Source organism: Diadema antillarum, unplaced genomic scaffold (assembly GCF_040938485.1).
Source record: "Diadema antillarum isolate AM-2024a unplaced genomic scaffold, OU_Dant_1.0 scf00000211, whole genome shotgun sequence".
Taxonomy (NCBI): Eukaryota; Metazoa; Echinodermata; class Echinoidea; order Diadematoida; family Diadematidae; genus Diadema; species Diadema antillarum.
The window spans coordinates 1,546,887-1,563,630 of NW_027271100.1; the positions used below are offsets into that span (position 1 = coordinate 1,546,887).

At 39.5% G+C, this 16,744-nt stretch overlaps 1 protein-coding gene across 1 annotated transcript; it reads left to right on the top strand.

The window, feature by feature from the left end:
* Window positions 1-129: 129 nt before the first annotated feature.
* On the top strand, window positions 130-16,036 carry LOC139724365 (nucleolar complex protein 3 homolog). The gene is made up of 18 exons (XM_071635515.1): window positions 130-144; window positions 1,362-1,585; window positions 1,861-2,031; window positions 2,762-3,009; window positions 3,813-3,934; window positions 7,360-7,521; window positions 8,161-8,254; window positions 8,762-8,976; window positions 9,189-9,317; window positions 9,926-10,054; window positions 10,747-10,827; window positions 11,232-11,405; window positions 11,982-12,117; window positions 12,818-12,999; window positions 13,679-13,807; window positions 14,253-14,350; window positions 15,063-15,168; window positions 15,779-16,036. Exons 1-18 carry the CDS (start codon window positions 130-132, stop codon window positions 16,034-16,036), a joined length of 2,673 nt encoding a protein of 890 aa, XP_071491616.1.
* Window positions 16,037-16,744: the final 708 nt, after the last annotated feature.

The window sequence follows — 16,744 nt, forward strand, 5'->3', positions numbered from 1 at the left end:
TGTGATTTATAGTTTGATTTGTTTTTATTCATCAAATGACAAAAAATAAATTAAGCATCTTGTAAAAACACGGTAAGCGTTTTATAGGAGCTGCTGATCGCATCCATCCGCTAGCTGGCGCTAGTCAAGATGGCGAGACCCAGGGTAAGTCAACACGTGCAGCTTGAGCAGGTGGAATTTGTATTTGCAGATCTGCCATGCAGGATCGTTTAATGTTATCACACTCAAAATACGAATAAATGTTACAGGAACGTATATCAAATAGTATGACATAAATTAAAGCAAAAAGACATTAGTTTGGCCGTGGAAGATAACTGCAAAGGTCCTTTCAGTGCAGCGGTGCGGTGGGTGGCGAGCTAGCCGGCCGGTCCCGGCCGCGGGAAGGGAGGCTAGATGGTACTACTGTACCAAGTAGCGCGAGGTTAGTTGTGGTGCTAGCCCTAGCGGCTAGCCCGACCGACCATCCAGACGCCGCGACACTTGTGTACAGCGATAGGGCTGTGTTTTATAGTTAGTGTGGTGCGAGAGAAGCGCCTCGTATCTTTAGCAACTTCAAATTTTAGATGGAATTCATGGCAAGATTGTTACAGAATATGTTGAAAGTAGTTTGATTCTGCCGTGACATTCCATACTTCTGATCCTCTCTCAGTCTCTACATAGGCAATTTCATTAAAAGTTTACTGCAGTCGCCAAAAAGCAGACATGGAATTTAACATGAAATAGGAGGATTCTAGTATTATAATTTTACTATTTTACATTTTGTCTAGTCTAGAGATATATAGGTATGTAGGCCGTGGCGTGGCCATGCGCCATACTCCCTACATATCTACACTAGCCTGACCACCTGTGTGTAGCAACAGGGCCATGCGGTGTATAGTTAAATTTATTGTGCAACATGTAACATAACACTGCACTAGCAAGACTCCTAATCTCCTAGGACTACGAGTAGTTTTGAGATCTATTTTCCTTGGGGGATGCAGGCATAAAAGCTTTGTTGGATTGTTGGATTGTTTGTGTCATTTCACTCGTATGCAGTTTTTAAATTCTAGGCCTTGCACATTACATCTGTTTATTGTTTACCCATATAGCATTCACACAGCTCAAGCTTCATTGTTACTCAGAAACTTATACGGATACACCAGCTTTGTATTTTATTTTCTTTATTTTTATTCTTGACACATGGATATATGGTGTGTTTTTGTAGTTGTCATCATGATAATACTAAATATCTCTGGAGGACTTGTACTAGATGTGTAAATGTGAGGCCGAATTTAGACTGTCACTTACATTTGGAATTCCTTTCAAGTAGCTTAAGATGATGCCATCTCCATTTTGTCTTTTGCCCATTCATCACAATCAAGGCAAAATTTGCTGCTGGGAAGGGGAAGCGACTCAGCAACATCAAGAGAGCCAACATCGGCACCAACAAGAGACTGAAGGAGAGAAAAAGTCAGATCAAGTCATCCATTGCAACAAAGGTGAAGGCTGGAGGATTTAGCAGGAATGAAAAGCAAAACAGCAAACCCAAAAAGGCAATGTTTGCCTTTGCTGCAGCTCAAAAAGCCGGCTACTTCCAAAACAAGAGGTAAGAATCTGAGCTTCAATTTTTGAGTACTGGTGTTGAAAAGTTAGTCATCACCTCACCATTTGTCGTTGTTATTGTTGTTGTTTTGTATCCCTGATTCCTGTGTCTTTGGCAGCATCTCACACCAATTATTTACAATGCTTTATACCTCACAAATGTTACTTTAAGTGGGCTTAAATCTTTCATTCTTATCACTCATTCTTTCATATGTCTATATTTGCACATGACATGCATTTCTATGATACTGTGCTCCTCTTTGAATCCTGACAATACAGAATTAATTATCAACAAAGGACCCCAGAGGAGGATGAGGAAGAGGACGAGGAGGTCAAAGGGCATGAGGAGGAAGAGGAGAGTGTGATTGATGAGGATATGGAAGAGGAGGATCTGGAGTATATTAAGTCCATGGCAGGCAGCTCGGGATTTCTTGCCAATTTGGAAGAGAGGTATTGAAATTGTTGTTAACACTTTGATCACTATTGGCATCATTTGAATTCACTATCAATTTGTAGTTTATACAATGATATCCTCCCTTTTTGAATACCATTACTCAACAATAACATGGTATGACATGTGAATTGTTGAAATAATTGATGGTCACAATCAGTTGAGAAGTAATTTTGAGGATGAATATTCATAAAGTTACTCCTGAAGATACAAATAGGTTGCACTGATTAATGATAAATAAATGCTTCGTAGGAAGGTATTCAGTGAAGATACATACTTTAATATGTGTGTAACCATGTTCTACATACAGTGGAGTTTGTTCTAACTTTAGACTTGTCCCAGATATAAGAAGGTTTATAAAATGTCATAACCACTACTGGTTGACAAAAGTCTGGATACCCTTGATTAATTAATACTTTTTACATGAGAAATGTAGAGTAGTGGCCAGAATGTTTCAGTTGAATATGTTATAGATTATTCAGTGCATGTGTACTAGAAGTCCAGGTTTTCAATCTTGCTTGTGCAAGCTATTTTATCCATAAAACCCTCTCTACCCAGGCATATACCAACAAACAGATATATACCGTACCCAACTAGGCAGAATGTGAATGTTACTGATGACTAGCAGTATGATATAATAGTGCCATGAGCTTCAGTTCTATGGAGTGAAAATGAAATTTTATGAAAGAAAGATTGTATGCAGTAACATAGTTTGTATCCAAACTGTAGCACGAATGACCCAACCAAATCTCGGAAGGCCAAGAAGCATGAGAAGGAGAACAAGCTGGCATCGTTTGAAGAGCGACCCCGCCTCGCTCCATCTCACACTGGCCAGCAATCAGCATCAAACATGAAGGCTCTGCTCCCCATCAAACATGCCGGGGGCTTAGAGTACCGGTGGATCCAACAGGAGGAGGAGAAAGAGGAGGAGGCAGAGGATCCTGAGCAGAAGACGGAATTGGATGAGGACAAGATTGGTGAGAGTGGTTGAACTGGAAATCCCTGTCAACCTCTACACTCATTGTATGCTTCTCTCTCTTTTCTCTCTCCTTTCTATCTCTTTCTCTCTCTTTCTTTCCTTCTCTATTCTCTATCTATCTATCTATCTATCTATCCATCTATCTATCTGTCTATTTACAGTGCACTCCCGTTATAACGAACACGGTTACAACGAAATTCCGGTTACAACGAAATAAAATTTAGGGCTGCAACATAATCAACTCTATGTATTTTTATTGTTTATTCATTCGGTTATAACGAAATTTCGTTATTACGAAAGAAAACTGCCGGTCCCGAGGACTTCGTTATAACGGGAGTCCACTGTATCTTTCTTTCCCTCTATCTATCTATCTATCTATCTATCTGTCTATCTATCTATCTATCTATCTATTGATCTATCTCACATTCTCTGGTTATTTTCACGTTTGTGAAACAGAGAATGAATTCCTCTGCTGGGTATACAGTGGACTCCCATTATAACGAAGTCCTCGGGACTGGCAGTTTTCTTTCATTATATCAAAATTTTGTTATAACAGAACAAATAAACAATAAAAATACATAGAGTGAATCATGTTGCGGCCTGAATTTTATACTTCGTTATGACTGTGTTCGCTATGACGGGAGTGCACTGTAATGTGTAAGTACAAGATATTGAGTTCAGAAGTCTAAATTTTGTTATTCTGTCAGATGGGTAACATCTTTGTTGTGTCATTTTTATTGAGTTTGGTGGAAGTGTTGTTTGAAATTCATTTCACTTATATTAACTTCCAAACAGATCAAGAACCTGCACTGCAAGCCATCAGCACCATACAACTCTTTGCTCAGCGGCAGGAGAAAATTGTGCAGAAGAAGCAGAGAATAGCGATGCTTGCCAGCTCGGTGGTGGAAGACCCTGAGAAAAATGTGAGTATACTCTTTAACTCCTTTCCTTTGTTTCACTTGTGCCTTGGAGTAGAACTGACCATCAAAAGAAGTTAATTTGTGATGAATAGTTATGTGTCCAGAGATACAACTTTGGAAAACTGGTAATATACCATGTGAAAGGGAATGATGATGTGATACAGTGCACTCCTGTTATAACAAACATGGTTATAATGAAATTGCGGTTGAAACAACAAAATGAAAATCCAGGTTGCAAAATCATCAGCTTTATGTTTTTTATTGTTTATTTGTTTGGTTATAATGAAATTTCGATAAAACGAAAGAAAACTGCCAGTCCAGAGGACTTCGTTATAACGGAAGTCCACTGTAATAGGTCATTTTTTTTTCTGTCATTGATCAAGTTTACACAGATTCTCACCAATTTGCATTAATAATTCCTTCAAAGGATAAATTCTTCTTAGATAATAAACCTTAGTGCAATGACAGGAAAGTGTCATAAAGTGCTGTATTCTAATTGGCTCATATTTTGCAGCCTTTGAATGCAACTTGACTTGGTGTTTCTAATGCAGGATTCATATAACTTGGTGTTGATATGACATTTTTAGTGTATATACTTTGTAGACCAGGCATGAGATTTCTCCGCGGATCCGCGGATTTCCGCGGATTTTGAAATTCTGGGGAGAAAATACACAGTCGGGAAAATTTCCGTGATTTTCCTCTTTTTCTTTCTTTCTTTTTTTTTTTTTTGCAGCCACCATATCTCGCCGTGTGTGAATGGTGATGAGTGCATTTTGTCAGCGGGCAGCTGTGCGATGTTGCATGTTTCATGCATGAAATGGATGTGAAACGTGCGTGTCGATCAACTTGTAGCTACTATACTTAGTGTAGCTTGCAGTGTGGTGTGATATGATGCACACGTGTGTGAGGCTGTAACTGCAATTACATGTACGTGTATCATTACTATCAAGGAGCTTCGGCATGCATGCTGCCGCAGCATTCAGCGCGATGCGTTGACCGAAAGATCGGTCTGTATCTGTCCGTCGGGCGGGGAATGTTCCGCGGAGACTGCGTCTGGCTTCACGGATCTCCTCCGTATACGGAGGACAGCGTTATGGCAAAATATAAAAGAGTCCTCCGGACAGACCGATCTTTCTGTCTACGCGATGCGTAGACCTCCTTAGGGATCCGTGAAGCCAGACGCAGTCTCCGCGGAACATTCCCCGACGGACAGATACAGACCGATCTTTCGGTCAACGCCGCGATGCGCTGCTTTTGTATAGCGCTGATTACGTTGGCGTGACCTAACGTTACATTTCGTCATTTGTCATCGTGATTTTGTGGACCGGTGAGAATATTTCTTTCTTAGACCCTCGATAAGGATGAGCCTCGTGTAGCGGATATTGACACAGATGTCTCCAATACAGTAAGTTCAAGTGGCAGTGGTTGGAATATGAAGTTGATCTCCCAGAACCAGTTTCGTCTTCTAACCACATTAGGCCAGCGAGTCAATCGACTTCCTCGGGACCTGGAACTTGTGATACATCATCCGCCGCAAGGATTCGCTTTACATTCTGGACTTCATCCAACAATACTTCATTTGCTTGGTCTAACGTTACATTAGCTGTTTATGGACTTAACCGGGTCAACAAATTTTTGTACCTCCTGTAAGGTATTATAGGCAGTCTAAGTTAGCTGTTGCATGGACGTAGAGACGGTCAACAGTGCTGAGCTGCATGTATGATTTATTTTCAGCTGTCTTACATACATGATTCTCTACTAGACTACATGGACCAAGTACAAGATCAGCAATACTTTGCCTGGTCTGCGCACTGTAAACTGTTAATGGACTAAGGTAAAGACAGCCAACAATGGCAATGCTAAGCTGTGATTTATTATTTTTTTTGTACCCGTATGAACTGAATCCAGCAAGACGTCACCTGGGTGTACATACTGTGATTTATTATGGCCTCACATTTGAGTAGGTCCTAGGTATTCAACAGTTAAGCATACTATTCCTTCCTTTAGATTTTGCAAGTGTCATTCATGAGTTCAATTATCACAATGTTTCTCTGTAAAATGTACCTCATAACAATAGTAAATTTCAGTTGTAAAATGCATTAAAATGAGTTTTTTCATACCTTGAATTTCAAAAAGTCCTCACCGTGGGAGGGGGGATACCCCCCTCCCACACCTTCCCCCCGCTCGGTCGCTACGCTCCCTCGCAAACTCTCTCCTCTTTTTTCAACTTTTCTCTGTCTCATGCCTGGTAGACAGAATTTGCACCTTTGTGTCACTTGATCATTGTGTATATACTGTGTAATTTGTAATAGTATCTTTTTTTGTCCCCGCCGAACGAGTTCGAGCAGGGGACTATGAAACGGGCTCCGTACGTGTGTGTGTCTGTCCGTCCGTCCGTCCGTCCGTCTGTGTGTCCGTGTGTGATCAAAATGTTCAATTTGCTACTTCTCTGTCATTTATGAGCCAATTTTGATTATGTTTGCTTTATATGATAGCACTACATGGAAGCTTTCAAACTGCTACACAGAATTTCAGTTGTGACCTTTGACCTTGACCTTTGACCTATATTGTACATTTGCTTCAAAATGCTACTCCTTCGCCATTTCTAACCCGATTTTGATTCTGTTTGCTTTATATGATAGCACTACATGGGAGCTTTGAAACTTGTATACAGAATTTCAGTTGTGACCTTTGACCTTGACCTTTGACCTATATTGTACATTTTGCTTCAAAATGCTACTCCTTCGCCATTTCTAACCCGATTTTGATTCCGTTTGCTTTATGTGATGGCACTAGGTGAGGGCTTCAAAACTTCTACACAGAATTTTGACCTTTGACTTCTTTGACCTTTGACCTTGATTTTTGACCTATATTGTACATTGGCTACAAAATGCTACTCCTTCGCCATTTCTAACCCGATTTCGATTCCGTTTGCTTTATGTGATGGCACTAGGTGAGGGCTTCAAAACTTCTACACAGAATTTTGACCTTTGACTTCTTTGACCTTTGACCTTGATTTTTGACCTATATTGTACATTTTGCTACAAAATGCTACTCCTTCGCCATTTGTAACCCGATTTCAATTCCGTTTGCTTTAAGTGATGGCACTAGGTGAGGGCTTCAAAACTTCTACACAGAATTTTGACCTTTGACTTCTTTGACCTTTGACCTTGATCTTTTTACCTATATTGTACATTTTGCTACAAAATGCTACTTCCGGCAGGGACATATATTACGCAGCGCGTAATTTCTACTTTTCCTTGTTCCTGTTTGTAAATCTAGTGATTGTTCATATACAAATACTTCAAGTAAGCAATATTCAGGACTGTAGATGACACTGAATACAACAGTGACATCATAACCAGGACCTGGAATTACACAACCTTCTTCAAAGATCCTTTGATATCCTGTTCCTTTCACTCTCTCAGGTGAACAGACTGAAGGACCTCCGAGCCATGCTGGATGTCCAAGAGCCGGACATTGTAGTGACCACACGGAAGCTGGTGATGCTGTCTCTGGTGGAGGTGTTCAAGGACGTCACACCGGGCTATAGGGTCAGGGAGTGGGGAGAGAAAGCCAAAACCACCCAGGTAAATCATGCATCAGTCGTATTGATGATAAGCTGCAAGCTTCTTTGTATGTCACCATATAAATGGAAGGGATATGCCACATACTGCTTGTTCAGTGGTGAATATTCTTGGAAGAGAAGATATATATAGATATCTCCCAGCATTCTTTCTTTTTAAGAGGATCGGGGGGGGGGGGGGGGGGACGGGGGGGGGGGGGGGGATGCCCAACAACAGTAGAAAGAGAGGTGAAATCATTTTGTTACGGAAATCTTTTTGGAGATATTTTTATGTCTGGGTTAATCAAGTAGAGTGAAAGACCCAAGAAGATGGTAATATATTTATTACAGTTAGCAATAAGAGATGAGATAGTACCAAACAGATTTTCTTTTTCTTTTTTGGCAATTTGATTAGATTTTCTGCAAAAGATAATTTTCTAAAATCTATCAAATCAAATTTCCCCATAAAGGTAACCACCTGTATAGAGATAAAATTGCACATCATATAATTCCATTTTTACTCAACTAGTCAATCAGAAATTTTTTTCAGTCTAAATAAGTATAAAGTATCATATACAGTATCATCATGTTTTGTGCTATCATTTAAGATCCAAAGCATACCAGTGCATTTTATCTTGTATTATGTTGATTTGTATTCTTCCAGCTCAGCAAAGAAGCAAAACTCAGGAGAGATTTTGAGGAAGGTTTGCTAAAAAACTACAAGTTTTTCCTGGAATTCTTGGAAAGGACAATTACAGGTATGAAGTGATGTTTATGAAAATGTTGGTATGCCTTGCGGGAGACACTAGAATGTTTTACCTTTAGCTCTTTCTTCATTCAAAGACATGATGTGCCTGGCTGACACGAATCTCTGACGTTTTAGTGACCTCGGATTAACAGAAAGGAAATGTCATTTTTTATATCCCTAAAGAAGTTTAAAATAAATCACTTCAATTGGCCTTTTATGTTGATAGGCTTGTTGATATTGCTTAGATATTACTAGGCTTTTTCATTGCTCATAAGTAGTACTCATTTCTAGGAGAGCAAATTATTAACTATTAAATTAATTGAACAAAATTAGAAAGTATTTGGACAGTAAGAATGTGAGAGTAGTAATGCATAAAGCCATATGATGATACTTTTGAACGCTGTTTGCTGCATTAGTGTTGAAGGAGTAATCTAGAAGGTTAAGAAGGGAATCATAGGGGTTACCAGTAAGAGTCATGGTCTGTACATTTCATTTCAAATCAATTTATCATCCGCAGAGGTTCACAAGACCAAGAAGCAGTTGAAGAAAGACAGTGAAAAGGAGGCGGCAAGGGCAAAGCCGAGGCTGCTCCTCCCAGAGGCGGCCAAGCTCAGTCTGGCGGAGGTGGCTACGCGATGTCTCTGCACCTTACTCAACGCACTGCCTCACTTCAACTACAGGACCAACATCATCTCAGTGGTGGCCAGTAGGATGACCAGCAAACATGAGAAGGTGATGTATGGGGTTGTCATGGTAACAAGGCTTATAATGAGTTTGATTTGATTTGATTTGATTTGATTTATTCACAAAATACATATACACACGTATATAATACATACTAACAAATGGTTTGTACATGGAATAATCATTTCTGTATACATTTATGAGTTGACCGTCATAAGTTATTCAATCAATCTCTTCATGTTGTGTCAATGTTTTGACAGATCTCCACGGAGTGCTGCCAAACCATGAAGAAGCTGTTCAAGGGAGACTCCACTGGGGAGGCATCCCTGGATGCTGTCCGCTACATCAGCCGCATTGCCAGAAACCATGGTTACCAGATATCACCAGAGGTAAGCACATATTTTGATGTTTAACAAAAAAGCCACAGTTGGTTTCATTTACTGCACCCTTTCATGTAACTGATGGAGAGTTTCTAAAAAGGTGTCTGCAATTGCAGAAAACTTGAAAATTTATTGAAGTTTGAAAGTATGTTTCCAACCCTGAAAAAAATTTGGGAAAACACAGAAATTACCAGAAAGTCATAGGGGGTCATAAAGATGATTTTATCAGAAAACTATTCAGGGTTAAGTGTGTAACAGGTGGTCTGACAGGCAAAGTACATTTTGCTGGAGGATGGCAGAGGATTCTACTGATGATTTCACCATGCAAATTACACCAACAACAACAGAAGTTGTCAGACCGACTATAATGAGTTTAGTGCTATTAGTTGAGTCTATTTTAGACACTTAGCTATAAACATTGTGAGTACATTTGATACCCTCAATGACATCTGCTTGGAGCTTCTATACTTTACCATCACTGGATGTTGGACAACAAAGACTTTATTTGAGAGTTTGCATGATGCTGTAAATGAAAAAGGGAGGGTTTTACCGCAAACTTATCTTCTTCAAAGACTTTATTTCCACATGTGTTTTATCTCTTTGTTGTGGCTTTGCAGGTCTTGAAGACTTTCCTGTCACTGAGAATCAAGGAGGTGAAGACGGGGAACACCGCCGAGGAGAACCGAAAGAAGATGTTGGAGGAGAGGAAGGAGAAATTCAAACGTCTCTCCCGCTCCCAAAAGAGGGTGAGTGGGCTGGCTAGTTCTGTGGCTTTGATTGTGTGCCCACAGGTTTAATATTCTTTACAGATATGCTTACATAGGCAGACAGTTACTTCATCTGTTGATTGTGGTCTGATGTTATTTCCTACATTGAGAGCCATCAGTAGTAATATTGTAAGGACAAGTTGATTTTGCTATAACACAATTCCCATAGACACCTGCCCGACAATACTCGGGACCAGTCTTTAGCAGGGTTATGACAGGCTTCTGGATTAAGCTCTTTACTCTTCAGTATTAATAGCAGGTTACTAGTTTGTGCTTTACACGGTGTCAGTGGTAATTTTGAAAGGGCAGTACAAGTGTATGATTAGACGCTCTGTATTGCTAACACAGATACAATTGTGAGTGTGTTGCATATGGGAAGATTCAGATGTCACAAATAGTCATTTTTGTTATTTCCTGAGGAATAGCAGCTATAATGAAAAAGTTGTATCTACTTTGAGTGCTGTTTAGGAGATTCATAGGTTGTTGCAGGCAGTGACATTCTGACAACATTAAAATCACCATTGCTATGTCATTTCGGTTTGACGTATCTGTAATGTTACTGGTCAGAGCACTATACAAGTAATTTTGCATTGAACTTTGCTTACACTTAGTCAAGGTATACAAGGTGAAATTGGCAGTGTGTAAAGTGTCTTGCTGTGTTTCTCCGACAGTATCACAAGAGACTGGAGAAGCTGAACAAGGAACTGCAGGCCACAGAAGCACAGGAAAACAAGAATAAGAAGCTGAAATTGGTGAGCATTTTAATAATGTTTGCTCTCTCTTTTTTTTGCGTGTCATATGTTTGGTCATGAAATTTCATGTCATGAAATAAGATTGTGATGACCAAAATATTAATTTTTTGAAGCTTTATGTTTTGCATTGTCTGCGCCTTGAAATGGTTGCAGATGTCTTCTAAACAATATCCTTAATTAGCCCCATTTAATATATCATATTCTATGTTATGTAGAGCTGCCATGAATTAGCAGCATATGTACTTACCACAGTACACACTGAACTGCTCACAACTTTGCCCTGCAGTTATCGATGTGACAGGAATCAATGTGACTTGCAGTAACTATAATAAATGCTTTGTAAAACATGCCCCAGAGCACGCAAATTACACTATTGTCTTTATGCTTTCTTTACACTACCTCAGCACACAGAGATTGTCCAGATCGTCTTTGCCACGTACTTCCGCATCCTGAAGCGTGCCAGCCATTCTGTGATGCTGCCCTCAGTGCTGGAAGGACTGGCAAAGTTTGCGCACCTCATTAATGTGGAATTCTTTGATGACCTCATACACGTACTCCACAACCTTGTGGAGAAAGGGGTGAGGACATTTCTAAGATGTCTTTGTTGAAAGAAACGTTGAATATACAATAGAAATGAAAAGGTCTGATGTATTAGTAAACCAGAAACATATTTCAGTGCAATAAGAAATACTTGAGTCTGTAGGCTAGGTGATCATGCTATTACTACTTCGTCTACAACTGCTGCTGCTAAAAATTTATGTTATAGCTCCAAAGGTTAGTTCTCCTTTGGTTCTTAAAGAATGTTCAACTTGAATCATATGCGGGTTGTTGGAAACATCACTTCTAGCTCACCACTAACTTTTGCAAAGTATGATGATACCATACAAGGATTCTGTGGACTTCTTTATACATGGAGCTGATATTCGTGGAAGCAGTTTAGTACTCTTGTGTGATAACATTGATAAATAAAGTGTATAAAAAGAAATAAAATTATGAAGTCAGACCTTTTTTCCATGAACACATTGTCACAAGCCTTAAAAATTCTCTGAATAATTTGGTGCTTCTATTAAAAAAGAAATGATGCCTTAGATGTTGCATTATTGCAAAATTGAAGACAATGTTTTCCTTACCCCTCATTTCCTGCTCCACCATAGGATCTGAAGTACAGGGAATCTCTACACTGCACCCTGACGGCTTTCCACATTCTGTCGGGGCAAGGGGAAGTCCTGAACATTGACCCCAGCAAATTCTATGCTCACCTGTACATCACGCTACCTCTGGTTCATGCAGGTAGGCTGCCGGATAACTGGGCTGAAACTTAACTCTCACAACACCTCATGTTTCTGTGTTCAGTATGGCTGATGGGTTAATATCTGAGAATATTGTAACTTGTGTAAAGGGACTAATTTTTCATTCATACATGGACCCCATGGAAGACCAGCTTAGGATAGCTGAATATGGCCTATCCAGCCATATTCTAAGATGGAAAATGAACAAACAAACATATGTACTTGAATATGGTACACATTATACAGAGTACAAACTCAGGATTTGACTGTATAAACCAATGAATGAAGCATTCTCAAGTCCTTGTCTATTTTCATAGCAGCTGTATGTAGAGGTGTCCTGTAAGTGCATGAGAAAAGATTTAAATTTATTGATACTTAAAGGCAGATGGATACATTCATTGCTGAGGAGAGTGTTCAATTCATTTTATGGTATTAGGATTTATTCTTAAAAGATAAAACTTTTTTCTATTTATCATGCACCGTGCATGAAACAAGAAGGTGAAGTTATCTCTATATACCACATAGAAACTGAAGTCAACATTTACTAAATGTAATTATATAAGCATATGATCGATTAAACGATGGCAAAAGAATGGCTTTTGGCAATTAGGAACCTCCACCTGCCTGGGTCATTATCCCCAAAGATCCATTATGTATGCCGGGTATCTGCATTCTCATGTTTGATTTATGTCCATTGCCAGGAGTGAGCAGCGAGGATGCAGGGTTGGTGTGTGAGTGTCTAGAGGTCATGATCAGCAAACGTCGCAAGCAGGTCACCGTCCAGCGTGTGCTAGGTTTCCTCAAGAGGCTGGCCACACTGGCCCTCCTGGGTCTTCCCAACGCTGCCATCGCTTACCTGGCTACTCTTAGGAACTTGATGAAGGTGAGTGGGATGAAGCATCTTATAGGGAGACTGTAGAGGATATTAGGGGGTTGGAATCATGTATGGATAGATAGATGATGTTTGTAGTGGAAGTGTGAAATGAACATTTAAGGTATTGCACAGGCTTTAGTAAACACAGACAGAAAGTTGGAATGTCATGAAATATCTTAAAGTTTCAAATATTTTCATGATGTAGGTTGCACTGACACAGGCAAATAGGATGATGTTAAGGCCCAGCGATGCCAACTGAAACTTGTGTGCAGTATTTTGTACCGTGTTTTCCAAAAATACTACAGGTTTCATGGAAAATAGTGTTTTTACCAAATTATATTGCCACACTTGTGTATGATAAATTTACTATTTGTCCTCCAACAATATGCGCTTTCAGCCATCAACATTCTGCAGTGCTGCTTATAAATTAGGCATCCCTGAAAGCCTCAAAACTCTGGCCGAATTTTTTTTTCACAAAAAAGAAATGTCACATTGATTTTTTTTAAAGTTAGCATCTAAAGGTCACCTTTGCTAAATCTTTACAACACAATAATATTGTAGTGTGGATATTATGTGCCAGAAATGTTAGAATGAAGGGCACAGGTTAACATTTTCCAGTACCGTTTTAGACAAGTTAATCCTCTGTTTTAGAGCCAAAAATATATTTCAAAAATTCCTCTTTTTGCAGTGGTACCCCAAGACGGATGTTCTCCTTGACAACGAGAGTATGGGGAGTGGGATGTTCTCCCCAGAGCTGGGAGACCCTGAACACTGCCACGCCCAAAACACTGCTCTCTGGGAGCTTCCTGTCCTTCAGGTATGTCAACATTGGAGAAAATTTTTAGTACAATATTTTAAGAAAATGTTGTTGACGCATAAAGGGTACCTGCTGCTTGTTCTTTTCTTGTTCTTTGAAAAACAAACTCTTCGTTGCTATGAATCCTTCTCAAGAAACAGGGTGTGTGCTAATTATACATTATGTCTCAGATATGAATGGTACTTTGCCATTCATTTACCACATTGAGTTGCAAAAAGCTATTCTCAGCCTCTTTCACTGTAAGTACATGTGTACTTGTCAATTTATTGATTAAACTGGTAATACTCGGTGTAAGTAGGATTTTATTTCATGTTTAAAATTAGTTGGTGTTATCTGAAACAATTCTGTGAAACGTTGCAATTCTTTAATCTACTGAAGTCACACCAAGTAAAACGTCTTTATAAAAGATATCTTAAAGTGAGTTTTTTCTTTGGTTTGACAACAGACCCACTATCATCCGACGGTGAGACAGTATGCCTCCTACCTCGCTAAAGGTTGTCCATCAAGCGGCACAGCTGTTCCAAGGACAGAGCTAGTGAGGATGTGAGTAAACACTGTGATTGTGTCATGTAGCTTTGTGCACTTTGGTATTTCTTGATGACGACATTTAGCCAACCCAAAGTTGTCTCCTTTGCAGAGTTCTGAGGTGAAGTCACTTCCGGAAATGAAATGCTGCCATGATAGTGGATGTCCTCTGGGCATTTCTTTTGTCAGGTATAGCTTTGAAGGACATCACCTTGGTGGCTGATTAATGTTGTTAATCTGTACATATGAGGTACATTGGGATGCTTCTATCTCAGCAATCACCCTGGGGCTTATAAGTCTCTAGAAAGTTGTTCCAGAGAGAGTGTTGTTGGGGGGGGGGGGGGGTGTACCTAATGGATAGGCTTAATATGCTAGGGGGAAGTTGCACCAAGAGTAAGACCTACAGGGCTGCAGATGGGTATTGACACATCTGGATTGTTATTTTTGTCTTATTTCAGGACCTTCATACTTTTGTTTTATTTAGTTTGAGTAGTATTGAGTGGCATTGTTAAAAGATTAAATCATGTGTCATCCAGTTTGAATTGTCTTTGTAAGTACATTCAACTCTGTATGAGTTGAAGTTGCAATGGATAAATATCATTTGACTTGAACATACTTTCTCCAGTCCTGAGGACTTCGACTCATAAAAAGTTGACTGCATGTCACCAATACTAGGGTCTGAAATGTTGTCAGTATTCAACATAGCTCATTCTGTGTCAAAACTGAACAGGGCACCCATGGAGATTGTCAAGTCTTACAACCCTTCCAGCATGAAGTTCAACCCTCCACTGCCTCCAAAACAACCAACCATCAGCAAAAAGGCCATGAAAGCAAGGGTAAGGGTGTAACCTATCTCATGGTTAACTGCATAAAACTCAGTTCTCCTACTCAACTCTCAAAACCAGCATGGTTAACAGTCACATGTGTAACTGCTAGTTTGATGTCATGTTTTCACTTTTTTTCAAGAGCAATTACACCGCACTTAATGCACGCAGCTATTGCTCAACTGTGGATTGGTACTTGGTATAAGAGAAACATATTGACCAGGAGATAAAAGTAGAACCATAGTTGTCCATTTTCCATAGTATCACTCAATTTGCAATTGATAAAAATAACCATCAGAACAATAAGCAATACTTTTACTCATATGTTTAAATCTTTGTGTCTCGAAAAGTTCCTCTCAAAGCAAGTCTTTCTTCAGGGAATTTTTCCCTTCAAGTCTACATCAACTCAAAATTGAATACTGTTATGTAACATTCAGAGGATGTTCAGAACATGTACTATACTACTACTCCCATGACTGAGAGATTTACACATCAATCAACCTGTCCAAACACAAATTCAAAGTGAAGGCCTGCAAGTAGTGGCAAATTTGATAAAGAATTACTTCCACCGTTAAAAGTAAGAAGAACCCCTCTCTTGATCTGGTTTCATTTCATTCTACAGGCAAGACAAGGGAGAATATCTGAAGAAGTCTTTCTACAGGAAGAAATTACCACATTGGTCAGTCAGTGTGAGGGACAGGTTCCAGAGAATGTTGACTTCAGCTCAGCTTGGTGCAACAGTTTGCAAGATGCGGAAGAGAGCAAGGGGTTCAGCTTGGTGGAAAGCAGGGGAAAGAAACGAAAGATGGAAGTGAAAGAAAACAGAGCAAGTGTTCAGAGAAGGAAAGGGAGATCAGAGCAGCTCTCTTCTGGAAGCTGAGGACAGTCAGTGGTGTTACGAGACTTTCGTTTGATGAGACCAGTGGTAGAATCGTCCCTAGGCCCATAAGAACTAATGTTTGTATGAGCGAGCTAAATATTCAGTGATCAGTGATTATTTCACCATGATTATTTCATGGAGCTTTTCACTGCATAGAAGTGCCTCAACAACTCAGATTACTTCACTTCAGGCCTATGAGTGAACACTTGATAACTGGAGTGAGCCATTAATGTGGTATAATATTTTAGGGATTTACAGGCACAATGGTGTTTGAGCAACCCCTTCCTCACCTGTACACTACACATAAACACCCAAGTACACTGATAAATATCCGAATGGAGTAGGGAAAATCCATTCATTCATACTTTCTCTTTCTTATCTTATGTCTCTGGCAAAGAATGAAATGATCATCTCCAGTACTGCACCTCCTTTGCACACATGGTAAATTTAGCCTCAATTTACACTCCATATTTCTAGGCCAGTCTGCTAATATTCCATGGACAGCAACAAATTGACTCTTTCACACCTGTGAAATCACCTTGTTGTATCACTATTCTGTTATATCAGTTTTTGAAGAACAATGAAATAGAAACTTGAACAAAAACAACTTTGTTGTAATGTAAGGAAAGTTTGTTACATTCTTTTTTTTAATATTGAGTTTACTGTACTTCCAAAATGTGTACAGTGGAACTTCGTTATGAGATCAGT

Bases quoted from the DNA above. Each gene is read 5' to 3' on its own strand.
- LOC139724365 (XM_071635515.1), top strand. The intron at 7,522-8,160 runs GTAAATCATGCA...GTATTCTTCCAG, and splicing joins AGAAAGCCAAAACCACCCAG to CTCAGCAAAGAAGCAAAACT. The intron at 8,255-8,761 runs GTATGAAGTGAT...TATCATCCGCAG, and splicing joins CTTGGAAAGGACAATTACAG to AGGTTCACAAGACCAAGAAG.